This window comes from Pipistrellus kuhlii, unplaced genomic scaffold, assembly GCF_014108245.1.
Source record: "Pipistrellus kuhlii isolate mPipKuh1 unplaced genomic scaffold, mPipKuh1.p scaffold_m20_p_3, whole genome shotgun sequence".
In the NCBI taxonomy this organism is placed as follows: domain Eukaryota; kingdom Metazoa; phylum Chordata; class Mammalia; order Chiroptera; family Vespertilionidae; genus Pipistrellus; species Pipistrellus kuhlii.
In genome coordinates this window covers 59216863-59237264 of record NW_023425529.1, presented here as the reverse complement: position 1 = coordinate 59237264, position 20402 = coordinate 59216863, and the positions used below count along the sequence as shown (strand labels likewise).

The 20402-nt window shown below is 43.5% G+C and overlaps 1 protein-coding gene across 5 annotated transcripts in view; it reads left to right on the top strand.

Moving 5' to 3' along the window:
* Window positions 1-20402, top strand: part of PTPRB (protein tyrosine phosphatase receptor type B) — a 105363-nt gene that overhangs the window by 56173 nt on the left and 28788 nt on the right. For all 5 annotated transcript variants that reach the window (XR_004991617.2, XM_045588261.1, XM_045588260.1 and 2 more), the window contains 8 exons: window positions 511-774; window positions 3391-3660; window positions 4519-4782; window positions 6265-6528; window positions 7645-7926; window positions 11446-11724; window positions 12244-12393; window positions 14483-14726. Coding sequence is in view for 4 of the 5 variants with exons in the window: in XM_045588261.1 (XP_045444217.1) it covers window positions 511-774; window positions 3391-3660; window positions 4519-4782; window positions 6265-6528; window positions 7645-7926; window positions 11446-11724; window positions 12244-12393; window positions 14483-14726 (2017 nt within the window). In the remaining variant the exon portion in view is untranslated. The remainder of the gene's footprint in view (window positions 1-510; window positions 775-3390; window positions 3661-4518; window positions 4783-6264; window positions 6529-7644; window positions 7927-11445; window positions 11725-12243; window positions 12394-14482; window positions 14727-20402) is intronic.

Here is a 20402-nt window from a genome sequence, read left to right as displayed (position 1 = left end):
TATCTTTGTTGCTTTCGGTATCACTTCTTTGGAAATGTATTATAGTGTTGCTATGATAGTTAATGTTTATTAACAGTTTTACTATGAACCAGACCCACAGCAAAGCACCTTACACATACATTCTTTTAAATTCTCACAACTTTATGGGATGGTTGCTATTATTATTACCATTTTTCTGATGAGGAAACAAACTTACAGAGGTTAAGCAATTTGCCTGTAGTCCCACAGCTGGTGAATGAGAAAACCAAGACTTGGACCAAGGCAATCTAGCCCCTTGCTCTATTACTGGCATCATTCACTTCTACTCACTGGCTGAGAAGCCACTCTATACTTCCCTCATTAACTTCAGTTCAGGCAGAAGAGTCAGAGAAAGATGGTAAATTGACACCAGTTTTTTTTTCTGTATATGCTTTCAGTAGATGCCAGAACATAAGAAGCACAAAAACTTTGGTTGAGATTCCCACAGTTTATTCTCTAAGTGATGACTTTTTAATTTGTTTTCTTTTTCAGTTCCTAGCACTGTTAAAAATATTCACGTCTCTCCCAACGGGGCGACAGATAGCCTGACAGTGAACTGGACTCCTGGTGGGGGTGATGTTGATTCCTACACAGTGTCTACATTCAGGCAGAACCAAAAGGTTGAATCTCAGACTATTCCCAAGCACATCTCCGAGTACACGTTCCACAGACTGGAGGCTGGAGAGCAATACCAGATTGTGGTTGCCTCAGTCAGCGGGTCTCTGAGGAACCAGATAGATGCTCTCGGCCGGACAGGTAAGCGTCCACCTGGAGAAGGGCTCAATTGGTCTCTATAATAGGACAATGGATGTGCTTAGTAACTCACAAATCAAAAATACCCAAATTTAAAACCACCTAAATTTGTACAATTCAATATGGTTTTAAGAGCCTTTCTCATCTTTCTTTGCATTTTTCTTTCTTAATGGAGATTTTCAAAACAAATGAAAGGTAATTATGAACCAAATCGTTTGAATAAATTTTTTAACTTGCTAAAGGCTTTAAAATTTTAACTAGCAGACTTCTATTAATTATGCATTTTTCAAAATATTATTCCTTTCTCAAAATTCCTTTTTAAGAAAAAAATAAACCTATGCCATCTACTTCACTTGTGATAGCTAAAAAAACAATAAATCCATGAATAAATGTATATGTTTACTTATATTACTAGCACTATTAATATGTTACTTTCAAAACAAAAATCACCTGTAAGCACCTGCTACATGCCAGACATCTATCCTATATATTAAAAGTCCAGCAACCATAATGGCATAACGACTGGAACGACCACTTGACCAGTCACTATAGGGTGCATTGACCACCTCTCGGTCCCTCCTCCCGCTGCCTGCAGTCTCCAGTCGCTGGATGGCGAATGGGGAACCACGGGAACTGGGGTGGGTGGCAGCAGGGTGAGTGGTGGCCCGGTGGGACTGGGGACTGGCGAGCAGGCGGAAGATGGCCCTGGTTGCAGGCTAGGCTTAGGACTCTACCCGTGCACAATTTTATGTGCTGAGCTTCTAGAATATATATAAAAAAGCCTAAGTGACTGTTATGACCAAACAATCAGAACAACTGGTCGACCAGCCGCTATGATACACACTGACCACCAGGGGCAGGTGCTCAAGGCAGGAACTGCCCCGTGGGGATCAGTACACTCCTACAGCCAACCAATCTCTCATGGCTCCTCCACTCCGGCCGGCCAACCTCCTGTAGCTCTCCCTCTGGGCCCTGATCGAGGGGCTGGCCAGCCAACCTCCCATAGTCCCTGCCCCCTGCCAGCCAGCCTCCCTTGATAAGCCCTGATCAGGAGGCCAGCCAGCCAACCTCCTGGGTCCCTCCCCCTGGCCAACCAACCCCCTGATAGGCCTCAATTGCTGGCCAGGCCAAGGGACCCCATTCATGCACAAATTCACACACTGGGCCTCTAGTTTAAAATTATCTCTAGTCACACTACCTGGTAGAGGATCATCATCAATAAGATCTAGAGCTATATTTCAAATCTAGATCTGTCTGTCTCCAAACCTCATGCTCTCTCTACTGTGACACATTACTTCTTAGGTGTCTTCCTTTCTCATAACCATTTATTTAGTTGTGGGGCCTGAGCCTTACTATGTCTCCAATTGACATATTTCCCACCATGTGTCAATCACTGTGCTAGAAAATGGGAATTCAGTAGCAAGATAATGCCCTTGACCTCAAGAAACTTATAATCTAGTGAAGGAGACCAAGAAGTAAAAAGACAATGATGGTATAACATGGTAAGTGCTCAAATAAAAATGAATATGGAGTACTATAGGAGCAAACAGAAAGAGTCACGAAAGGCTTCCAGGAAGTAATAGTTAAACAGACACTAGGAAATCATCCTGATGAGGCAAAAAACTTGGCACACTGGGGACCCTTCACTGTTTAATATGCTAGAATAAAGAATGTGAGCCATATAGCCAAGGAAGTAGACAAATCAAATTCTGAAGGGCCTTGTATGCCTTGTGAAGGTGTTTAGAATTATGGAGAGCCATTGAAGGGTCATCAGCATGTGTGTACTATGAGAATATGCTAGATACACGTGTCATTTGAAACTAAGAGGTAAGGAATCAAAGGGACTGGTCAAATGACTTGTAATAATGTATGAGAGAGATGATATTGTCTTAGGCTAGTGGTATCAGACAAGGTGAGAAGTAGAGATCTAAGAGAAATATGATTTAGGAGACAGAAATTATAAGGTTAATGATTAATTATATGTAGAAGGGTAAGAGTTTCTGACATAGCCAAGAGATAAATCAAAGGAAATTATGGGAGGGAGATGAGGAGTCCAATTTAGGTATCTTAAGAGTTGGACATCTGTGGAACATCCAGAGAGAGATGTTATTTGCAAAAATAGGAGACAGGTCTGAAATATGAGCCTAAGACAGAAAATATTATTAACAAATAACACTGTTTTGCCTTTCACATCAAGAGCCATAGTACAAACACTATTATATACTACTACTACTACTAGGGTCAAGGCTTGAAGCTTTGACTTGAGTTAATCTTTGGAATAAATGTCCAAACAAGCAACAATATATTCCAAACTATATTCATTGAAGGTAAATTTGTTCAGCACTCTTGCACTATCTAGAAAAATCATATACATCACTCTGCATATTTATCAGTGTCACTTCTATGAATTATTCTACTTGTTTGACTTTAAGAACCTGTGTAAATTCAAGAAAGAAATGGAAAATCAAAGCAGTCCTACAGATAATTCAGGACAAGAAATATTTTCTCCTAAGGGCACATGGAAAGTGTCAATGCAATAATGAGGCATCACCTTCTATCTGCAGATACTTTAGACTTTTATCCTAAATGATGAAACCTGCTTCTTTTCTTCCTTTGCAGTCCCAGCATCTGTCCAGGGAATAGTTGCAGACAATGTATACAGCAGTCATTCCTTAATAGTAAGTTGGCAAAAAGCCCTTGGCGTGGCAGAAAGATATGATATCCTACTTCTAAATGAAAATGGGATTCTTCTGAGTAACACCTCAAAACCAGCCACCATGAAGCAGCACAAATTCGAAGACCTGACACCAGGAAAGAAATACAAGATACAGATCCTCACTGTCAGCGGAGGCCTCTTTAGCAAGGAAGCCCAGACAGAAGGCCGAACAGGTAATTCACACAACCTGATGTTTCGTGGGAGATAGCTCCTTGTCTGCTAGTCCTTCAGAGCAGTAGCCTCAGAGGGATGAAGCAACATGGGGAGATCATATATATATTTCTTAACACGGTAGGAATGGAGACATGGTTGACCACATCCTCGTCAGTAGGCCTGTGGACATAATTTTCAGCCCACCATATTCCAATTTAGATTTTTCATGAAAACTGTCTCTATTAGTTCCCTATGGCTGCTAGGGTAAATTACCACAAATTTAGCATCTTATTATATTATAGCTCTGGAGGTCAGAAATCTGAAGATGCATCTCATGGGGCTGAAATCAAGGTGTTAGCAGGGTTGTGTTTATTCCAGAGACTTTAGGGGAGAATCTATTCCCACTTCTCTTTCTTATATCCCTGATTCTAATTTCCTCTTTTTGTCTGCCTTTTCCTATCTTTCCCACCCAGTCTTTACTCCCCACAGTCCTTCCCTCTCATGGTTATTTCCTAGCTCTCAGACGGCATTCAGAGACAGGTTTTGTTTTTGTTTTGTTTTTTATCTTTGATATAGTTCTTAAGATTAGAAAGACATTTAGTCACACAGGTCAGGTTAACATTTATTATATACCCCCCGAAATATATTTACTGATTTTCCTTGTTCTTTTGTGGTTTTGTTTTTTAAATGAACAGTTTCGGCATCAATAATTAGATGTATGCATTTACTATACTGTCACCATGAAGTCAATATTTGTTAAAGGCAGGGACCATGTGTTTTGAACTATTGCTTGCGTGAGCCCATCCAGGCGCTATGCTAGGCTGTGTCAGGGACATGCCAAAACTCAATCTCCCACTCTTGCTCCTCGACTTTTCCAGTGCCAGCAGCTGTCACCAACCTGAGGATCACAGAGAACTCCACCAGGCACCTGTCCTTCACCTGGACCACCTCAGAGGGAGAGCTCAACTGGTACAACATCTTTCTGTACAACCCAGATCGAACTCTTCAGGACAGAGCTCAAGTTGACCCACAAGTCCAGAGCTTTTCTTTCCAGAACTTACTGCAAGGCCGAATGTACAAAATGGTGATAGTAACTCACAGTGGGGAGCTGTCTAATGAGTCTTTCATATTCGGAAGAACAGGTAAGACCGGGACCCACACAGTAAGGAATACAGGGAAATTATCACAATTGTCTCTATTCTACCCAGGGTATAACTTTATATGAAATTTGTGACCTTCAGGCTTTCTTACCCTAAACCTTTGATTATAGTTTTTGCCCTGGCTTCTGCTCTATCATCTCCACTTATTTACCTCATAGGTTGATGAAGAAAAAAAAAAATGAATCTGGTTCCTCTACTTTCAAGAGGGTTATTTATAATCCAAGCTGTGCCCTTATTCTTTCTACAAGACATAGTAAAGGGCAGGTCCCAAGAAGGACAACTATAAATGAGACCAATAAGCAAAGACTGCTGGGAATCAAAACCACAGCACTGACTGAAATGAACACCAAAAGTTCCAGGAAAACGAGAGGGAGAAGCACCTCTCTGGGCTGCAAATATGAATCTGGACCTTCTCTTGTTCCATAATTTGAGCCTATTGTCTCATTTCTCTATTCAAAATTATTTTTCATTTGACATTAGTTTCTGTTGATGTGTCCCAGGCACTGGACTCAACGCTGGACTATGACAGTGAGCAAGACAAATGACGCCCCTGACCTCACTGAGCTCTACGTTAGTGGATGGAGAGGGGCAGGGAGCAGGGGACAATATATTTTAAAGGGAGATGATTTTGAAACACCTGAAATTCTGTGAAGGGAATAAACAGTACGACGTTGTGACAGGGAACAACTTGGCAGGACAAGAAACTAGACAGAGCAGGCACTTCAGCTGAAACCTGAGGGCAGCCATGTGAAGAGCACATTCCAGGCGCCCAACACAAGTCCTACATTTGTCTTTTGAAGGGAATGAAACGGAGCAGCAGATAAGCCTAAATCGTGAATAGACTTGCCTACATGATACCATTTCCAGGGCAGTCTTTGCTCTGCACATTAATGCTTCCAGTTCCTCTAACTAGAGACAACAGTCTTCATTCTTCAAATGATGATGATGCGCAAATAGCCATGGAACAGGTGCCAGCACAATCAATTTATACAAAGGTAGAAGCTACTGTTAATAAAGATAGTGGTGAGAAAGAGCATGAGAGAACTAAGAACCTAAAAGCTGGAGAGGAAGTGGAGCCTCAGAGGGGGACATTATGGTACAGCGGCCACAGTGACGTGGGCCTGACTACAAGGGCTGGGACCTTCTGTGAACACTTTTAGGGCCTTTTATGGGTTCAGGAGTAAGCTACTTGGATAGTTTTAATTAATAAATTCTGATCATTTCATTTTTTTATGTCCATTAGGGTTCATGTGGCAGGCATACAAAAGTCACCACCTGTTGTGTTTTGTTCTATTTTAATTTGTATCACATTCTCCTAAACCCGAGTGAGCTGAAATGTAGGCAAGGTCTGACTACAATAGGAGCTTTTCACCCATATACCCAATGCAGCTCATGTTTTCACCTGTGGGCCAAAACGCCTTTGTTTCTGTTTTGTTTTTGGTAAGGGCGTTCCTTCTGTTTCAGTCCCAGCCTCTGTGAGTAACCTCAAGGGATCCAATCGGAACATGACAGACAGTCTCTGGTTCAGCTGGAGTCCAGCCCCTGGGGACTTTGACTTCTATGAGCTGATTCTCTACAATCCCAATGGCACCAAGAAGGAAAACTGGAAAGAAAAGGACCTGACCGAGTGGCGTTTTCATGGCCTCGTTCCTGGAAGGAAGTACACTCTGTGTGTGGTAACTCACAGCGGAGAGCTCAGCAACAAGGTCACAGGGCAGAGCAGAACAGGTAAGCCCAGGTGCCCATGGCCAGGTATTGCTGAGAAGTAGCTTCCAAAGACATGGGGGTTTTGTATTTTTTGTTTTGTTTTGTTTTGTTGCTCTTTTTAAATATATTTGTGTTGATTTAGAGAGAGAGGAAGGGAGACAGAGAAAGAGAGAAACATTGATGAGATCTATCGGCTGCCTCCTGCATACCCCTACTGGGGATGGAGCCTGCAGCCTGGGCATGTGCCCTGATTGGGAATCAAACCAGTGACCTCTTGGTACATAGGATGAAGCTCAACCCACTAAGCTATATGAGCCAGGGCTAAATACATGTTTTAATTATGGTTTTAATAAGAAGCAACCTAAGCAACAAGGATGTGCCATGTGCTAACCCCTGAACTGGAGGTGGAGGAGGAGGGAGCACAATGGTACAGTGGATAATGGTACAGTGGATCATTTGGTTAAAATGATCTAGGTCCTGGACACAAAACTCTGGGGAGGGAGGGTATGTATGGGGGGGGGGGGGCAATGTTAAAATATGTACACAGATAATAATTTAATAAAAAAATGTTTTTAAAAAAATGATCTAGGTCCTTAGCTTAACTCTGCCACTGACTTAAGTGAAACTGGGCAGGTCACTGAGCATCTCTAAGCCTCAATTTTTCTTGTCTGTAGAATGGGGATAATCACATACATCATCATTGTGTGGCTATGAGCAGTGCTTTCTAAATTTTTTTTTAATTTCTTAGGCACACATAGAAAACATTAATATACCTGTGTGCCAATCTGGGGTCAATGGACAGAGCCATCTGAAATTGAATATATTCTGTGGGTTTTAGTTCCTCACAACTCAAAATATGATAGTATCAATACATTTGCACATTTGTAACCCATTCAGGGCAGCACTCTGGTAAGGAAGCTCTGGTTATTAAAATGAAAGAAAATATACAAAAAACACTTGAGGACAGTGTCTTCCACATAGTAAAGCTCCTATTATTATATTATTTCCTCCTACATAGTACATTTAAAGTATATCTGATGTCACTCAGCTATCTTATTTGCATATGTATGTAAGATATTTGTATATCTTATTTGCATAGAAGTGATTACATGATTTTTCATGCACTCCTACATACAGCCCCAAGTCCTCCCAGTCTTATGTCATTTGCTGATGTTGCAAACACATCCTTGGCCATCACCTGGAAGGGACCACCAGACTGGACAGACTACGACGACTTTGAGGTGCAGTGGTTACCCAGAGATGCAATCACAGTCTTCAACCCGTACAGCAACAGAAAGTCAGAGGGACGCATCGTGTATGGTCTTCGCCCAGGGAGATCCTATCAGTTCAGTGTCAAGACTGTCAGCGGAGACTCCTGGAAGACCTACAGCAGACCAGTTTCTGGATCTGTGAGGACAAGTATGACATGTTTTGCTACTCTTGGTTCTCAAATGGAATGAGGAGGAAGTATGTGTTATAGCATCTAATTCCAACCGGGCTTGGTTTGAATCCACATTTTTTACGTGGAATTGGTTAATTGAATTCAGGCAGAATTATATATAGATTTGTTTATTTATTCATATACTAGCAACAATGAACAATAAAGAAATAATCTCATGGAGCTTACAATAGAGTGGGAGGTACCATCTTTAAGAGCAGTTTCATTTGGGTGTGACGAAGGAAGCATTTGGCACTATAGAAACCCACAGTAGTGGCATTGACCCACTGCAAGGGAGCTTATGGGAAGAGGAAACATCCAAATCAAAACCTAAGGAAAGAATAAGATCCACCAGGTAGAGACAGGGAAAGAAGTGGAGAATATTCCAGGTAGAGAGACTAAAATATCCCAAGACCAGGAAGGAGAGAGGAACAGAAAGAAATTTAGTTGGCCAGAGCACGAAAGGTGCAATTAGGAGAATCAGGTCATCAATTAGGAGAATCAATGATTTTGAACTTGATCATCAATCAATCAGAGCCACTGAAGGATTTTTGGCCAAGATGTCATAATCAGATTTGTACTTTAGAAAGCCACTCTGGGAACATTGTCTATAGGTTAAAAAGAGCAAACTAGAAGTGGAGGGACCAGTTAGGACATATTGTTATAAAACTTGAAGAGAAAAATATTTTTAAAGTGAAATGCGTATCAGTTTCTTCTCAGAGGCATTTTGGGATCAATGAACTAACCTAAAAGAAACAAAGGTGTTTCAGAATAGAAACCTTAATCCAAGTTCTTATTTTTCAATAATACCTGGTAAATGTAGCTTCTCAGATCAGATGGTGGTTACTGAGAAAATACCTAGCTGAAAATTAGAAATGTATGCAAGTAGTTGTTTTGTTTATTCAACAAACATGAGTGCTATAACAATTACAATTTGTGCTCCATATTGTCTCCAAAGACCTTATTCAAGAGAAATATGTGAAGAAAAAAAACGGGTTTTGCTTATAGCAAGCTTGGGGTGGGTTTTTCGGTGGCCGGCCTTGGGCAGTGTGATTGAATGATTGAATCACAGGTGCACAGTTAAGAGCTCCGTAGAGGCTGGGTCTGATCACCTCTGGAGTATTGTATTCCATCCCGGATGCTAGAGTTTAAGAGTGGCGTTTACCAACTGGGGCATGCCTAAGAGGAGAGCAACCAGCATGCAGAGGGATTTGGCGCTGAATTTTATGAGGAATGGCTGATGGAACTTTGAGGATTTCATTAGTTAGGGTTGGGTTTGGCTATGGATAACAGAAAACCCAAAATAAGAGGATTAAGCAAAATAGAAGCGTATCATTCTCACAGAAATCACTCCAGTAACCAATTACAAATAAGCTCCAGCCATGATGAATAACTGGTCTTTCAGGGTCAACCAACCCTCTTCCCACTCCTCCAGCCCCACCCTCGGCACCTGGGTGCATGGCTTCTCTGTCTAAAATGCCCTTCCTGGAATCTGGGCAAGTTGTCATCTTTGCCAGAGGCCTTTGCTAACTCCTGCCCACCACTAGCACCAGCAACAAGAAGATGTCTGTCACCACACAGCATCTTCTTTTTCCATCTCTTCTGGCACAGTCTCCTTTCTGCCTTGTATTGTGGCTATTTTGGAGTCCTCTCCCTTCCAAAAGGTTAAGGCTAATGTCATATTCACCTCTCTGCTGTTCATAGACCCTAGAAGAGCACCTTGCACATAGTAGGCACTCATTTCTTAGTGAATGGGGGCGAGACCTGAGTCTTGGAAGGCAGGTGAAAAGGAGGAGAGAGAAGGAACTGAGGGAAGAGGCAGAAGCAAGTTTCCACACTATTCTTTGTGTGAATTATCGGAGTTATGGGTTAGGCAGGGTGTTTTAAGGTCTTAGCTCTGATTTGGCTTGAAAGGAGTTCAAAGGTTTTACAAGCAGTTGATGTTTGAAAAGACACCATTATTGCTTGTCTTAAATGCCAGTTCTTTTGTGAGCCTTTTGATGGGTTGATGTCATTGATTATTGCCATCTGGAAATTGTTACTGTATTGTGTGCTGTGGTCAATAGGACAATGGACTTTTAAATTTTAATCTTTAGGAAGGCTTTACTCCTAGAATGAAATAAGGTGGTCTAGATCTAGGTTTCAAGTTCTATTCCAGAGCCTAAAGGCTTCTTGGAAGTGTCTGGAGAATGGAAGGGAGGTCGTAGAGAGAGCACCCCAGTGTAGCACCCCTGAGCCCAGTGCACACAGACCAGCCAAAACCTGTTTGGCTTAGTGGATAGCGTCAGCCTACGGACTGAAAGGTCCCGGGGTTCGATTCTGGTCAAGGGCATGTACCGTGGTTGCAGGCACATCCCCAGTGGGGGGTGTGCAAGGGGCAGCTAATCGATGATTCTCTCTCATCGATGTTTCTAACTCTCTATCTCTCTCTCTTCCTCTCTGTAAAAAATCAATAAAGTATATTTTAAAAAATAATAATTATTATTATTATTTAAAAAAAAAAAAAAACAGACCAGAACTCCCCTCATTTTACAGACCAGGAAACTGAGAACTATTCTTTTTTAAGTGGCTCAGCTGCTAACATTAAAATTCAGAAATTACTTATCTAAATCACACAATTTTGTTTTATAAATATATACTGTAAATAGAAATGGTAGGCATGCAGCTGGTTGGGGCAGTCTACAGAGTTTCTTAATAACCTCTACAGTCAGTCACATAAGTGCTTTTCCTTTCAACTGAATCTTTTACTCATTATTTTGTCATTCACAATAAATAAGACCAGCTTCCCTTCACTGAGTCCCAACTGGGTCAGGCTCTCTTTTAAGCAGAAGAAACCGAATGACCATAGCCTAGGGGCCTGGACAGAATGGACTCCGTGCAGAACACAAGCAGTTCCGGTTCCATAGCATGTGAGCAGGAAAGGGCAGGCAGGAAATGGAAGAGGGGACAGAAGCCAGAGCCCAGAGGGTAACAGGCCAGCAATGCCATTTCTTAATTCCCTCATTTACTGAGCAGTTACTATGCTGGCCACTATTCAACTCATTGAATCATCTCAGTAGTCATGTGGTGATTGGTTAGCTTAGCTTCCCCACCTCACAGAGGGGCTCAGATGTGTCAAGAGGGCAGAGCTGGTGAATAGGACTTGAATTCAGGCAGCCGGACTGTACTTCTGACCTCTCCTTTGCTCTGCCTGACTTCTGCCACTTGATTTCACTGCCCATGAGCGCATTTGTGTTTCCAGTTACATTGGCGTCTGGTAATTTCTTTAAAGGAACAGCATTTTAACTTTTCATATTTCTCAAAATAGGGTCTGGCAGGCAGACATTCCCTTGGAGGTCTATGAGAATTTTTTCCTTGAAAAACAATCCAAATTAAGTTTGGGAATTACTTATTTCGATCTTTGAGCTAGTTGGATCCAAAGAAGCTAAAAAAAACAAAAAACAAACAAAAAACGTGTCTCACAGAGTTATGAAAAGTGTCCCTTCCTCTCTCTCTTTTAGAGCCAGACAAAATCCAAAACCTACATTGCCGACCTCAGAACTCCACGGCCATTGCCTGCTCTTGGATCCCTCCCGATTCCGACTTTGACGGGTACAGCATTGAATGCCGGAAAATGGACACTCAGGAAGTTGAGTTTTCCAGAAAGCTGGAGAAGGAAAAATCTCTGCTCAACATCATGATGCTCGTGCCCCATAAGAGATACCTGGTGTCCATCAAGGTGCAGTCAGCTGGCGTGACCAGCGAGGTGGTGGAAGACAGCACCATCACAATGATCGACCGTGAGTGTCCCCGGAGGTGTGCGGCGTCCTCTGCCGTGTTCGTCATTGCTGTTCACTGGCATACACTTCACTTCCACTTTAGCGTGTCTGGTCACTTGGAAGACCTAAAAGGCTCTGGGAAATGGAAACATTTCTCTGTGTAAGGTACCCTGGCAGCAGACAAGTTAAAAGATCTTAAAGTCCCTAAATGAGTTAGTATTTAAATACGTCACTTTGCCCGATATAGTTAGAGGGCCCATGGAGCTGCCTCTTTCATCATGTTTAATGTGCCTTGGCTCATCACTTCAGGCCCACTCCCTTCAGGAGAGGGTTTTTTTTTAATTATGTACAAGCATGTGAGAGCATGCACACATACAGAGAGGAGAGGAAGGGAGGGAGGGAGGGAGGGAGGGAGGGAGGGAGGGAGGGAGGGAGGGAGGGAGGGAGGGAGGGAGGGAGGATGTATCAACACCTCACATGTTGTTTATATGTAAAAGCGGAGTTGTGACCCTTCTTGCTTCTCTCTCCACCCTTCCTCAGGCCCTCCTCCTCCACCTCCGCATATCCGTGTGAATAAAAAGGATGTGCTAATTAGCAAATCTTCCATCAACTTTACTTTCAACTGCAGCTGGTTCAGTGACACCAATGGAGCCGTGAAATACTTCACAGTGGTAGTGAGAGAGGCTGATGGTAAGCGAGTTCCCTCAACTCCAAGATGCAGCATTGCTTCCTCAAAGGCCATTATGGGGACTCCTCTTGTGGCAGTTCTCAACAGCAGAAACTTAATGTTTATGTCATGCACTCTCTCACTGCCAGATGCAGGGAGATGTAACCAAAAAAACTGCTCCAAGGCTCTTTCAACAAGAAAGCCTTTTATCTGCTGGTGTGATTATTCACTGGGTGAATGATAATAGTAGCAACCACAACCGTAATAACGGTAACCACCAGTTATTGAGCTTGTACAATGTGGTAGGCACTGTTGGAAGTGCATTGCATGTGCAGACTCATCCAATCTTCTTCACTCCCCATTCAGTCCTGTTCACTGCTCTTTTGGTCTGCCATTAAGCAGCAATATGCTTCAACTGTCTTCCCCCGTCTCTGTCTCAAAGACTCCCACCAATCACATGTCCCAAACCACCCACCGATTCACAAAAACACTCAAAAGCTTGAGGGAGGAAAAAGAGGATCATAAAAAGCATTCCTCCTTTCTCCACTGCATTTCTTTCAGTAGTATGTTTTATTCTCTAGTTCTTTCATCCTTAAATTAGTCTGTGTCTACTTAATTCCTGTGGATTAGGGAAACACTGGGTCATAGTTGAACAACAGTCCATACAACCACCAAGTATGATCTTCAGAGATTACTGTATACATCAGCATTTGTCAAACATATAGGAGTATTGTACATTGACGTGCACATGCCCATATATGTATTTTCCATTGAGGTCTTGCATGTTATTTCTCCAAAACAGATGTTTGTGCCCGGAACAGCATTGATATATTTTTCATGTCTTACGTTTTTCAAAATGGTTTAAGGTGCTGCACATGAGTTTCTTAAGCATCTTTGACAATTACAACCCATTTGTGGGCAATGGGAAACTTTAAACCTGACAAATGGTGGAGCTAGATAGTATTTTAGTCTCACCAGATAGCTAACCGTCTATGCGCTTTTGCATCTTACTTAATTGTGCTAAATCTGGGTACGCATAATTAAATCATTTCAAGGGTCAGTGGTGTATCCCAGATTTCTTTACACCTCATAACTGGAGATAAATTGGACTGTGCAGCGACTTGAGATGTAAGTAGGCTGCAGTGAAGATAATGTTTTACTACGTGACTATAAGGCCATGGCCAGAAGGGAGTCAGACCCCAGAAAGCAGCATGTGTTCTCCAGCAGGCAGGTTTCGGTTAGTGATGCCCACGGAGCAGGGTGGTGCTCCCCTGGTGACCTAAGATAACAATCCTGCTCATATAAGTAGCATGTATCACGTATGCACCCACCCTAAAGGCCACATTGCTTTCCAACTACTGCCAATAAGGCAATATTTCCAAGACACACTCATTTTGAGCAAAATTTGTCCAGGATGCGATGAACCCCTACCGTACCACTTCTTGAAATTCATTGTAAATAGTGTGCGATCTCCATAATATTTATCTTCCTAATTATGCTTTCCTCCAGCCAACATCAAAACCGGTTTGCAGAGCCAAGACACACAGCAGGCTGGGTGGACAGGGGAAGAGTTCTGGGAAGTGATCGGCTTGAGGGGCCAAATCGGAGCCAGGATTAAACTGTACTCAAGATAACAGTCCAGTACCCAGAGCGGTTATCAGCAGGGCGTGGCCCGTGGACGTGCTGGTGGGGCGACTGCTCTGGCCTTGGATTTGATTTCTCTTATCTTTTTCCTATTTCCCAGGTCATAGGGATTTCCTTATTAGCTTAGCTACAATGATTATTGGCAAGGTGGAAAGCTTATGGAGTGGGTTGACTCTCACCATGGGGAGTGCTTAACTTTCTGGAGTTGTGGGTATGTTACTATTTGGTTTAATGAGATACCCTCTCACCCACACATTTTATTTGCAAGAAAAAAAATTATTTTTATATTTGTTTATACACTATCATTCATTTTAGAAAAAATGAATTTAAATTATTTTCACTGAGAGAATTTCACAGCATCCTTCGAGATCACAAATGCTGGGAATGACCAGAGAGGGTGAGGAATCAGCTTTAGAAACCACTGAGGCCACAAGAAAGTCGGTTTTCACTGTGGGTTCTGTCCTCCAGGCAGTGACGAGCTGAAGCCAGAGCAGCAGCACCCTCTGCCCTCCTACCTGGAGTACAGGCACAACGCCTCCATTCGCGTGTATCAGACCAATTATTTTGCCAGCAAATGTGCCGAAAGTCCTGACAGCAGCTCCAAGAGTTTTAACATTAAGCTCGGAGCAGAGATGGAGAGCCTGGGTGGAAAATGTGATCCCAATCAGCAAAAATTCTGTGACGGACCGCTGAAGCCACGCACCGCCTACAGGTGAGATATATTGCCGTCATTTTGCTGGGAGGGATATGCTACATTACTAGGCGCTCGGCTGTCTGGGCCTCTGATGCACATATGCTCCTGCAGATTAATCACCTACCTTACAGGAGTGCTCTGTGTTTTACTGGGTAATTTATAAAAGTTGTGTGCCTGCCTCCATTCGCAGGGAATGTGTAAAAAGGACCTTGAGTGCTGTGCAAAAGCCCTAATTCATTGTGTGAGGAATTGAAGGTTCTTAACAGATTATTCTTTCTCCTAAAACTTCTTTAGTACAAACCAAATCAATTCCCAGGTTAACAATTGTGAAAATGTCCAAATATGAGAAAGATTGGATTTAGGGAGACACAAGAAGTATGAGCTTTTAGCTTCCACTTTTAATGAGGACTCACGTTACACGGATTCATTTACCTTCTAAGGCATAAAAAGAGGAAAGTGCTGTCTGGTCCAGACAGAACTCTTGAAGGGAGAGGCCCCTGGATGATTGGGAGCATCCCCTCCTCGCCCTAAGAAGGCAGATTAAAGGGGGGGCTGCTTGGCCCCAGGGAGCACTACGGCAGCCAGCAGCCCCGCCCAGCTGCAGGAACTGGCAGCGGTGCACAGCACCCCAAACCAGGGTCCTCCAGAGAAAGAGAACCTATAGATACAGACACTCAAGATTGACACTTCTGCAAAGGATGTGCCTCCTCTGTTGTGTGTTCCCAGAGCTTATATTAACCAAGGGGGCAGCCAGTCATATCCTCTCAGGCAAGGCCTATTCTTGTTGCTCAGCGCCCAGGTATATTGACTCACATACTTTGAGGATCACCCCTGAGTCAGCTTTAAAAGGAGACGGAGACCTGACATCACACCTGAGGGCACTCTTTTTTTTAAAAAATCCTCACCTGAGGATATTTTTTCCATTGCTTTTCAGAGAGTGGAAGGGAGGGAGGGGAGAGAGAGAGAAACATCGATATGTAAGTGATACATAGACTGGTTGCCTCCCATACTCGCCCTGAAAGGGGAAATAGTGAGCGAACCCAGAACCAGAGACCTTCTGGTGAACAGGCTGATGATCCAACCACTGAGCAACATCAGCCAGGGCCTGAGGGCCCTCTTAGCTTCTTCCTTGCATTAACTAAGGAAAGCCAATGGTTTTCTTCCTAAAACAGAGTGCTCACTTTGGGCAGGAACTCTGTGGAGTTACTGCTGCCCAGGACTCACCACAAAAAATGATATTACCGGTACCACCCTAGCCAAGCAAACTTACTAGTGATGTTTACTTCAAGAAGAGACCATTATGAGTTTATCTGAAGGAGGTGAGATGGGACAGAGCAAAGGAGAAATATGAGAGATCAGAATGCTGGAATCCTTCAGCTCCTATAAGAATCAAGAGTGACTCAGCTGCTTAGACACACAGGCTCAAGAACCTGAGCAAAAGTCTCCCAGGGGCCATTTTCCCTTTGTGAGTAGGATAGGTGAGCCTGTTTGTGTGTGTTTGCTTGTTTGCTTTTTGAGAGAGGAGATAAAATGACTCATCCAGTACATTTCAGAGAGAGAACAAGACGCTGTAGACAGTTTGCATCTAGACCAGAGCCTGCCAGGCTCCTGGCACATTCCTTCCTGTCCATAGCAGCTGCCACAGGGCTGCCATTTTTTGGTCATTAGCCTTATGAACAGTATTTCACTTCTTTAGCCTTCATGTGTTCGTTGCAAAACATTGCAGAGTTGTTCTGAGGAACAGATCAAACCTAGTTATGCGCCTTCTAGATCAAGGTCTTCCAGTGATCCCCATTCACCCCATAGCCTTCCCGAGGAGGGCACACAAAGTCCTCCTTCCTCCTCAACGTTGCCCTCCCACCATTTTCCCAAGTATACCCTGCCCTTTTGCTACTCCTTACTCCTCAGAGTTCTCTTGAACGTGACTTGGCTCTCTTTGACCTGAGGCTTTGCACATTCTTTTCCCTCTAGCTAGGATGCTGCCAGTCCCTTGTGTGGCGGCTGAATTCCTTCAGACAGAATCAATTTATTTTCAGTCATAATGTTTCTTTTTCCATGTTTCTTCCTTCCTGTCCACCTATTCTCTCTGGAAAAAGAGGTGTCTGACAGCACTGAAGGTCACCATGGTGACAGTCATCTTGAGAAGGCGGAACGCTGAGTCCCAAGGGCCGGGGCTCAACATTCAGCCCGTCTCACGCCCCCCTTGTCAGTGCACTACCAGGCAGTTGTACCCTCAACTCCATTTCCAGGGCACCCAGTCCTGACAATCCTTCTAATCAATCCTCCGGTTACCAGTGACTTTTAACCCTTTGTTTAATCACCTACCCTCTTTACTACACTGAGAGAGCTCACAGTCTAATGGAGGAGACAGATGTGATGTTGGTTATGAAACAATATGACAAGTACCAGGCACAAAAGAAGCATCTATTAAGTGTTTAGGAGTCAAGATATACTTCTAGCCAAAACTGGTTTGGCTCAGTGGTAGAGCGTCAGTCTGTGGACTGAAAGGTCCCAGGTTCGATTCTGGTCAAGGGCATGTACATTGGTTGCAGGCACATCCCTGGTAGGGGATGTGCAAGAGGCAGCTGGTCGGTGTTTCTCTCTCATCGACGTTTCTAGCTCTCTATCTCTCTCCCTTCCTCTCTGTAAAAAATCAATAAAATATATTTAAATATATATATATATATATACTTCAAAAAGTTACATAGTCTTCATCTAGCGTAATCAGCTGATTACGCTAGATGAAGACTATGTAACTTTTTAGAAGTATATCTTGCCCATTGGAGAAACAGAGGACAGTTATTGCTAGGACATAACTGTCCTGTTTCTCCAATGTGCACGTGGTTCAGTCCTGTGGAAAGCAGGCTAGGCAGTGGTGCTTGATGAGAGGCGGTCTAGCCTTTCAGACTGCATGGGGGAACCACATGCTAAATGGCCTCCTGCAAGGGGCTGCTGAGCCCTGGCCCCCAGGACTCAGCGTTCTGCCTTCTCAAGATGACTGTCACCATGGTGACCTTCAATGCTGTCAGACATCTCTTTTCCAGAGAGAATAGGTGGACAGGAAGAAACGTGGGAAAAGACACATTATGATTGAAAAGAAATTGGAAAACACTAGGTTTAGCTGACAGGCAAGCTTATTATGTCAGTAGATGTAATGTGTTCCCATTCATTTGGGTTCCTGTTATTTGGTTGTAAAATTAGCACGGTTCCATGTGGGAAGAGAAAGGGCAGAGCATGATGGGTGAGAGGTAGTTTGAAGGTTAGGAAAGTGCTGATATGGTTTTGTTTCTATTCTAAATAGAATAGCAATGTGACCACGATCGAGTAGTCAGCTTCTCTTGACCTCATTTTTCTCAAATGAAGGAAACTAAACCACATGATCTGTAACTTTGTGCTATGGAATTTTTTGATTCTGGACCCAGTGAAACTTGAAATAATTACTACCAGATATCTGTCCATTAAAATAATCTTCTTCATATTATTAGATTGATTATGCTGATAATATATTCACTACATGGTGCCTCTTCTCTGGAAGTCACTGGGCCGGGTGTGGTAGTGAAAATATGGAAATAGCAACAGAGAATTAAGGTGGAGGGAACAGAGTGAGTCAAAGTGCAGAAGCAAAAGCACAGATTGATTAGAGAAGAGCAGGTAGTCCAGGTTCAAGCAGGGCTGGGGGCATGAGTTAGAAGTGGGGAACAGAGGGTCAGAACAATGTTTCCTGGCCTGTTACTACTTCAGCATTATTACAGGACATGCCCAGGTACTTTAGGGTTCAACAAATCTACCTTTTTAAAAAGGAAAAAAGGAATCCTCCATTTATTTTCATAGGGTTTAAACTAACAATAGGAAAGGTTTTTCTATAGAAACCAAACCTGATACTTTATTTACTTACTAGAGGCCCAGTGTATGAAACTCATGCACTCGAGGGTGGAGGAGAGAGGGCGTATGATCCCTCAGCCCTGCCTGTGTCCTCTCACAGTCCAGGAGCCCTCAGGGGATATCTGACTGACCCCATCTCGGGAGAGGCTCCTGCCACTGCCACTGGGCTCACCAGTTGAGAGTCCGGCTTCTGGCTGAGTGGTGCTTCCTCTGTGGGAGCGCACTGACCACCAGGGGCAGTACCTGTGCTGAGCAGGATTAAGCCTAAACCAGCTCTCCCACATCCCCCAAGGCTGTCCCAGATTGTGAGAGGGCACAGGCCAGGCGAGGGACCCCACCGACGCATGATTAGGGATGGGGAGGGACACGGGAGGTTGGTCAGCCAGGGAGGGACCAAGGAAGGGCTCTAGGGCATGCCCAGCCCATCCCATTCAGTCCCAATCGGCCAGACCCTAGCAGCAAGAAAACTTACTGGTGTTCAGTGCACATCATAGTGACTGGTCGACCAGTTGACTGTCTGCCCCCTGATGGTCAGTGAGCTGTTGAGCAGCCTTAGCATATCATTAGCATATTACACATTGATTGGTTGAACGAACAACCGAACAACCAGACACTTAGCATATTAGCATATTTTTATTATAAAGGCTTTATTTTAAATTTAAATTCTTTATTGTTTAAAGCATTACATAAGTCTCCTTTTCCCTCCACCCCACTTCACATTGACTTCTCCCCAGCCACCCCCATTCCCCAGCACATGCCCTCACCACTCACCCACCCCCCAATGTCTGTGTCCATAGGTTATGCTCATATGCATGCATACAAGTCCTTTGGTTGATCTCTTATCCCCTCATCCCCCACCTTCCCTCATAGGTTGGACAGTCTGTTCGATGCTTCTATGACTCTGGTTCTGTTTTTGTTCAATTTATGTTGTTCATTATATTCCACAAATAAGTGAGATCATGTGATATTTATCTTTCTCTGACTGGCTTATTTCACTTAGCATAATGCTCTCCAGGTCCATCTATGCTATTGCAAATGGTAAGAGTTTCTTCTTTTTTTATAGCAGCGTAGTATTCCATTGTGTAGATGTAGCACAGTTTTTTAATCCACTCATCTGCTGATATGCATTTAGGCTGTTTCCAAATCTTATCTATGGTGAATTGTGCTGCTATGAATATAGGGGTGAAAAATATCCTTTCTGATTGGTGTTTCTGTTTTCTTAAGCCTGATACTTTATCAGTAAACCTATAGTCCAAGAATCTCAAGATAGAAAGAACTCAAGTGGTGGCCCAGGCCAATCTTAACTTAGTGCAGCAGATCTCTTCCGCAGCTTTCCTGGAAGCTGGTTTTCCTCCAGCCTCTGCTGAGAGCCCTTCACTACCTATGTGGCTCCTACTCTAGATGCTGAAGAGTGACTTCATGTTCCTGAACTACAGCTCTGTGACTCCAGCCTTCTGGGCTCAGTTCTGTCTTTCAGTCCTGTCTGTTTCCTCTTCTACATGCAATTTTCCTTAAATCTGAAGTCAGCTATCATGTTCCTCTAAGCCACATGTGTCAAACACAAGGCCCTCGGGCCAAATACGTCCCGCCAGGCCTTGCAATGTGGCCCGCACCACGCTGTCATCACTGCACTCCGCTGCGTTTCCATCACAATGACAGTTTATGACTGTTCAGTAAACCATTCGGCCCGCGATTTAGGCTGGATTTTAGATTTTGGCCCCTTCTCTGATTGAGTTCGACACCCCTACTCTAAGCCTTCTCTGTCATCATCCTGGTCAATCACCCCAATGATCTTCCTAAATTGTGATCCCC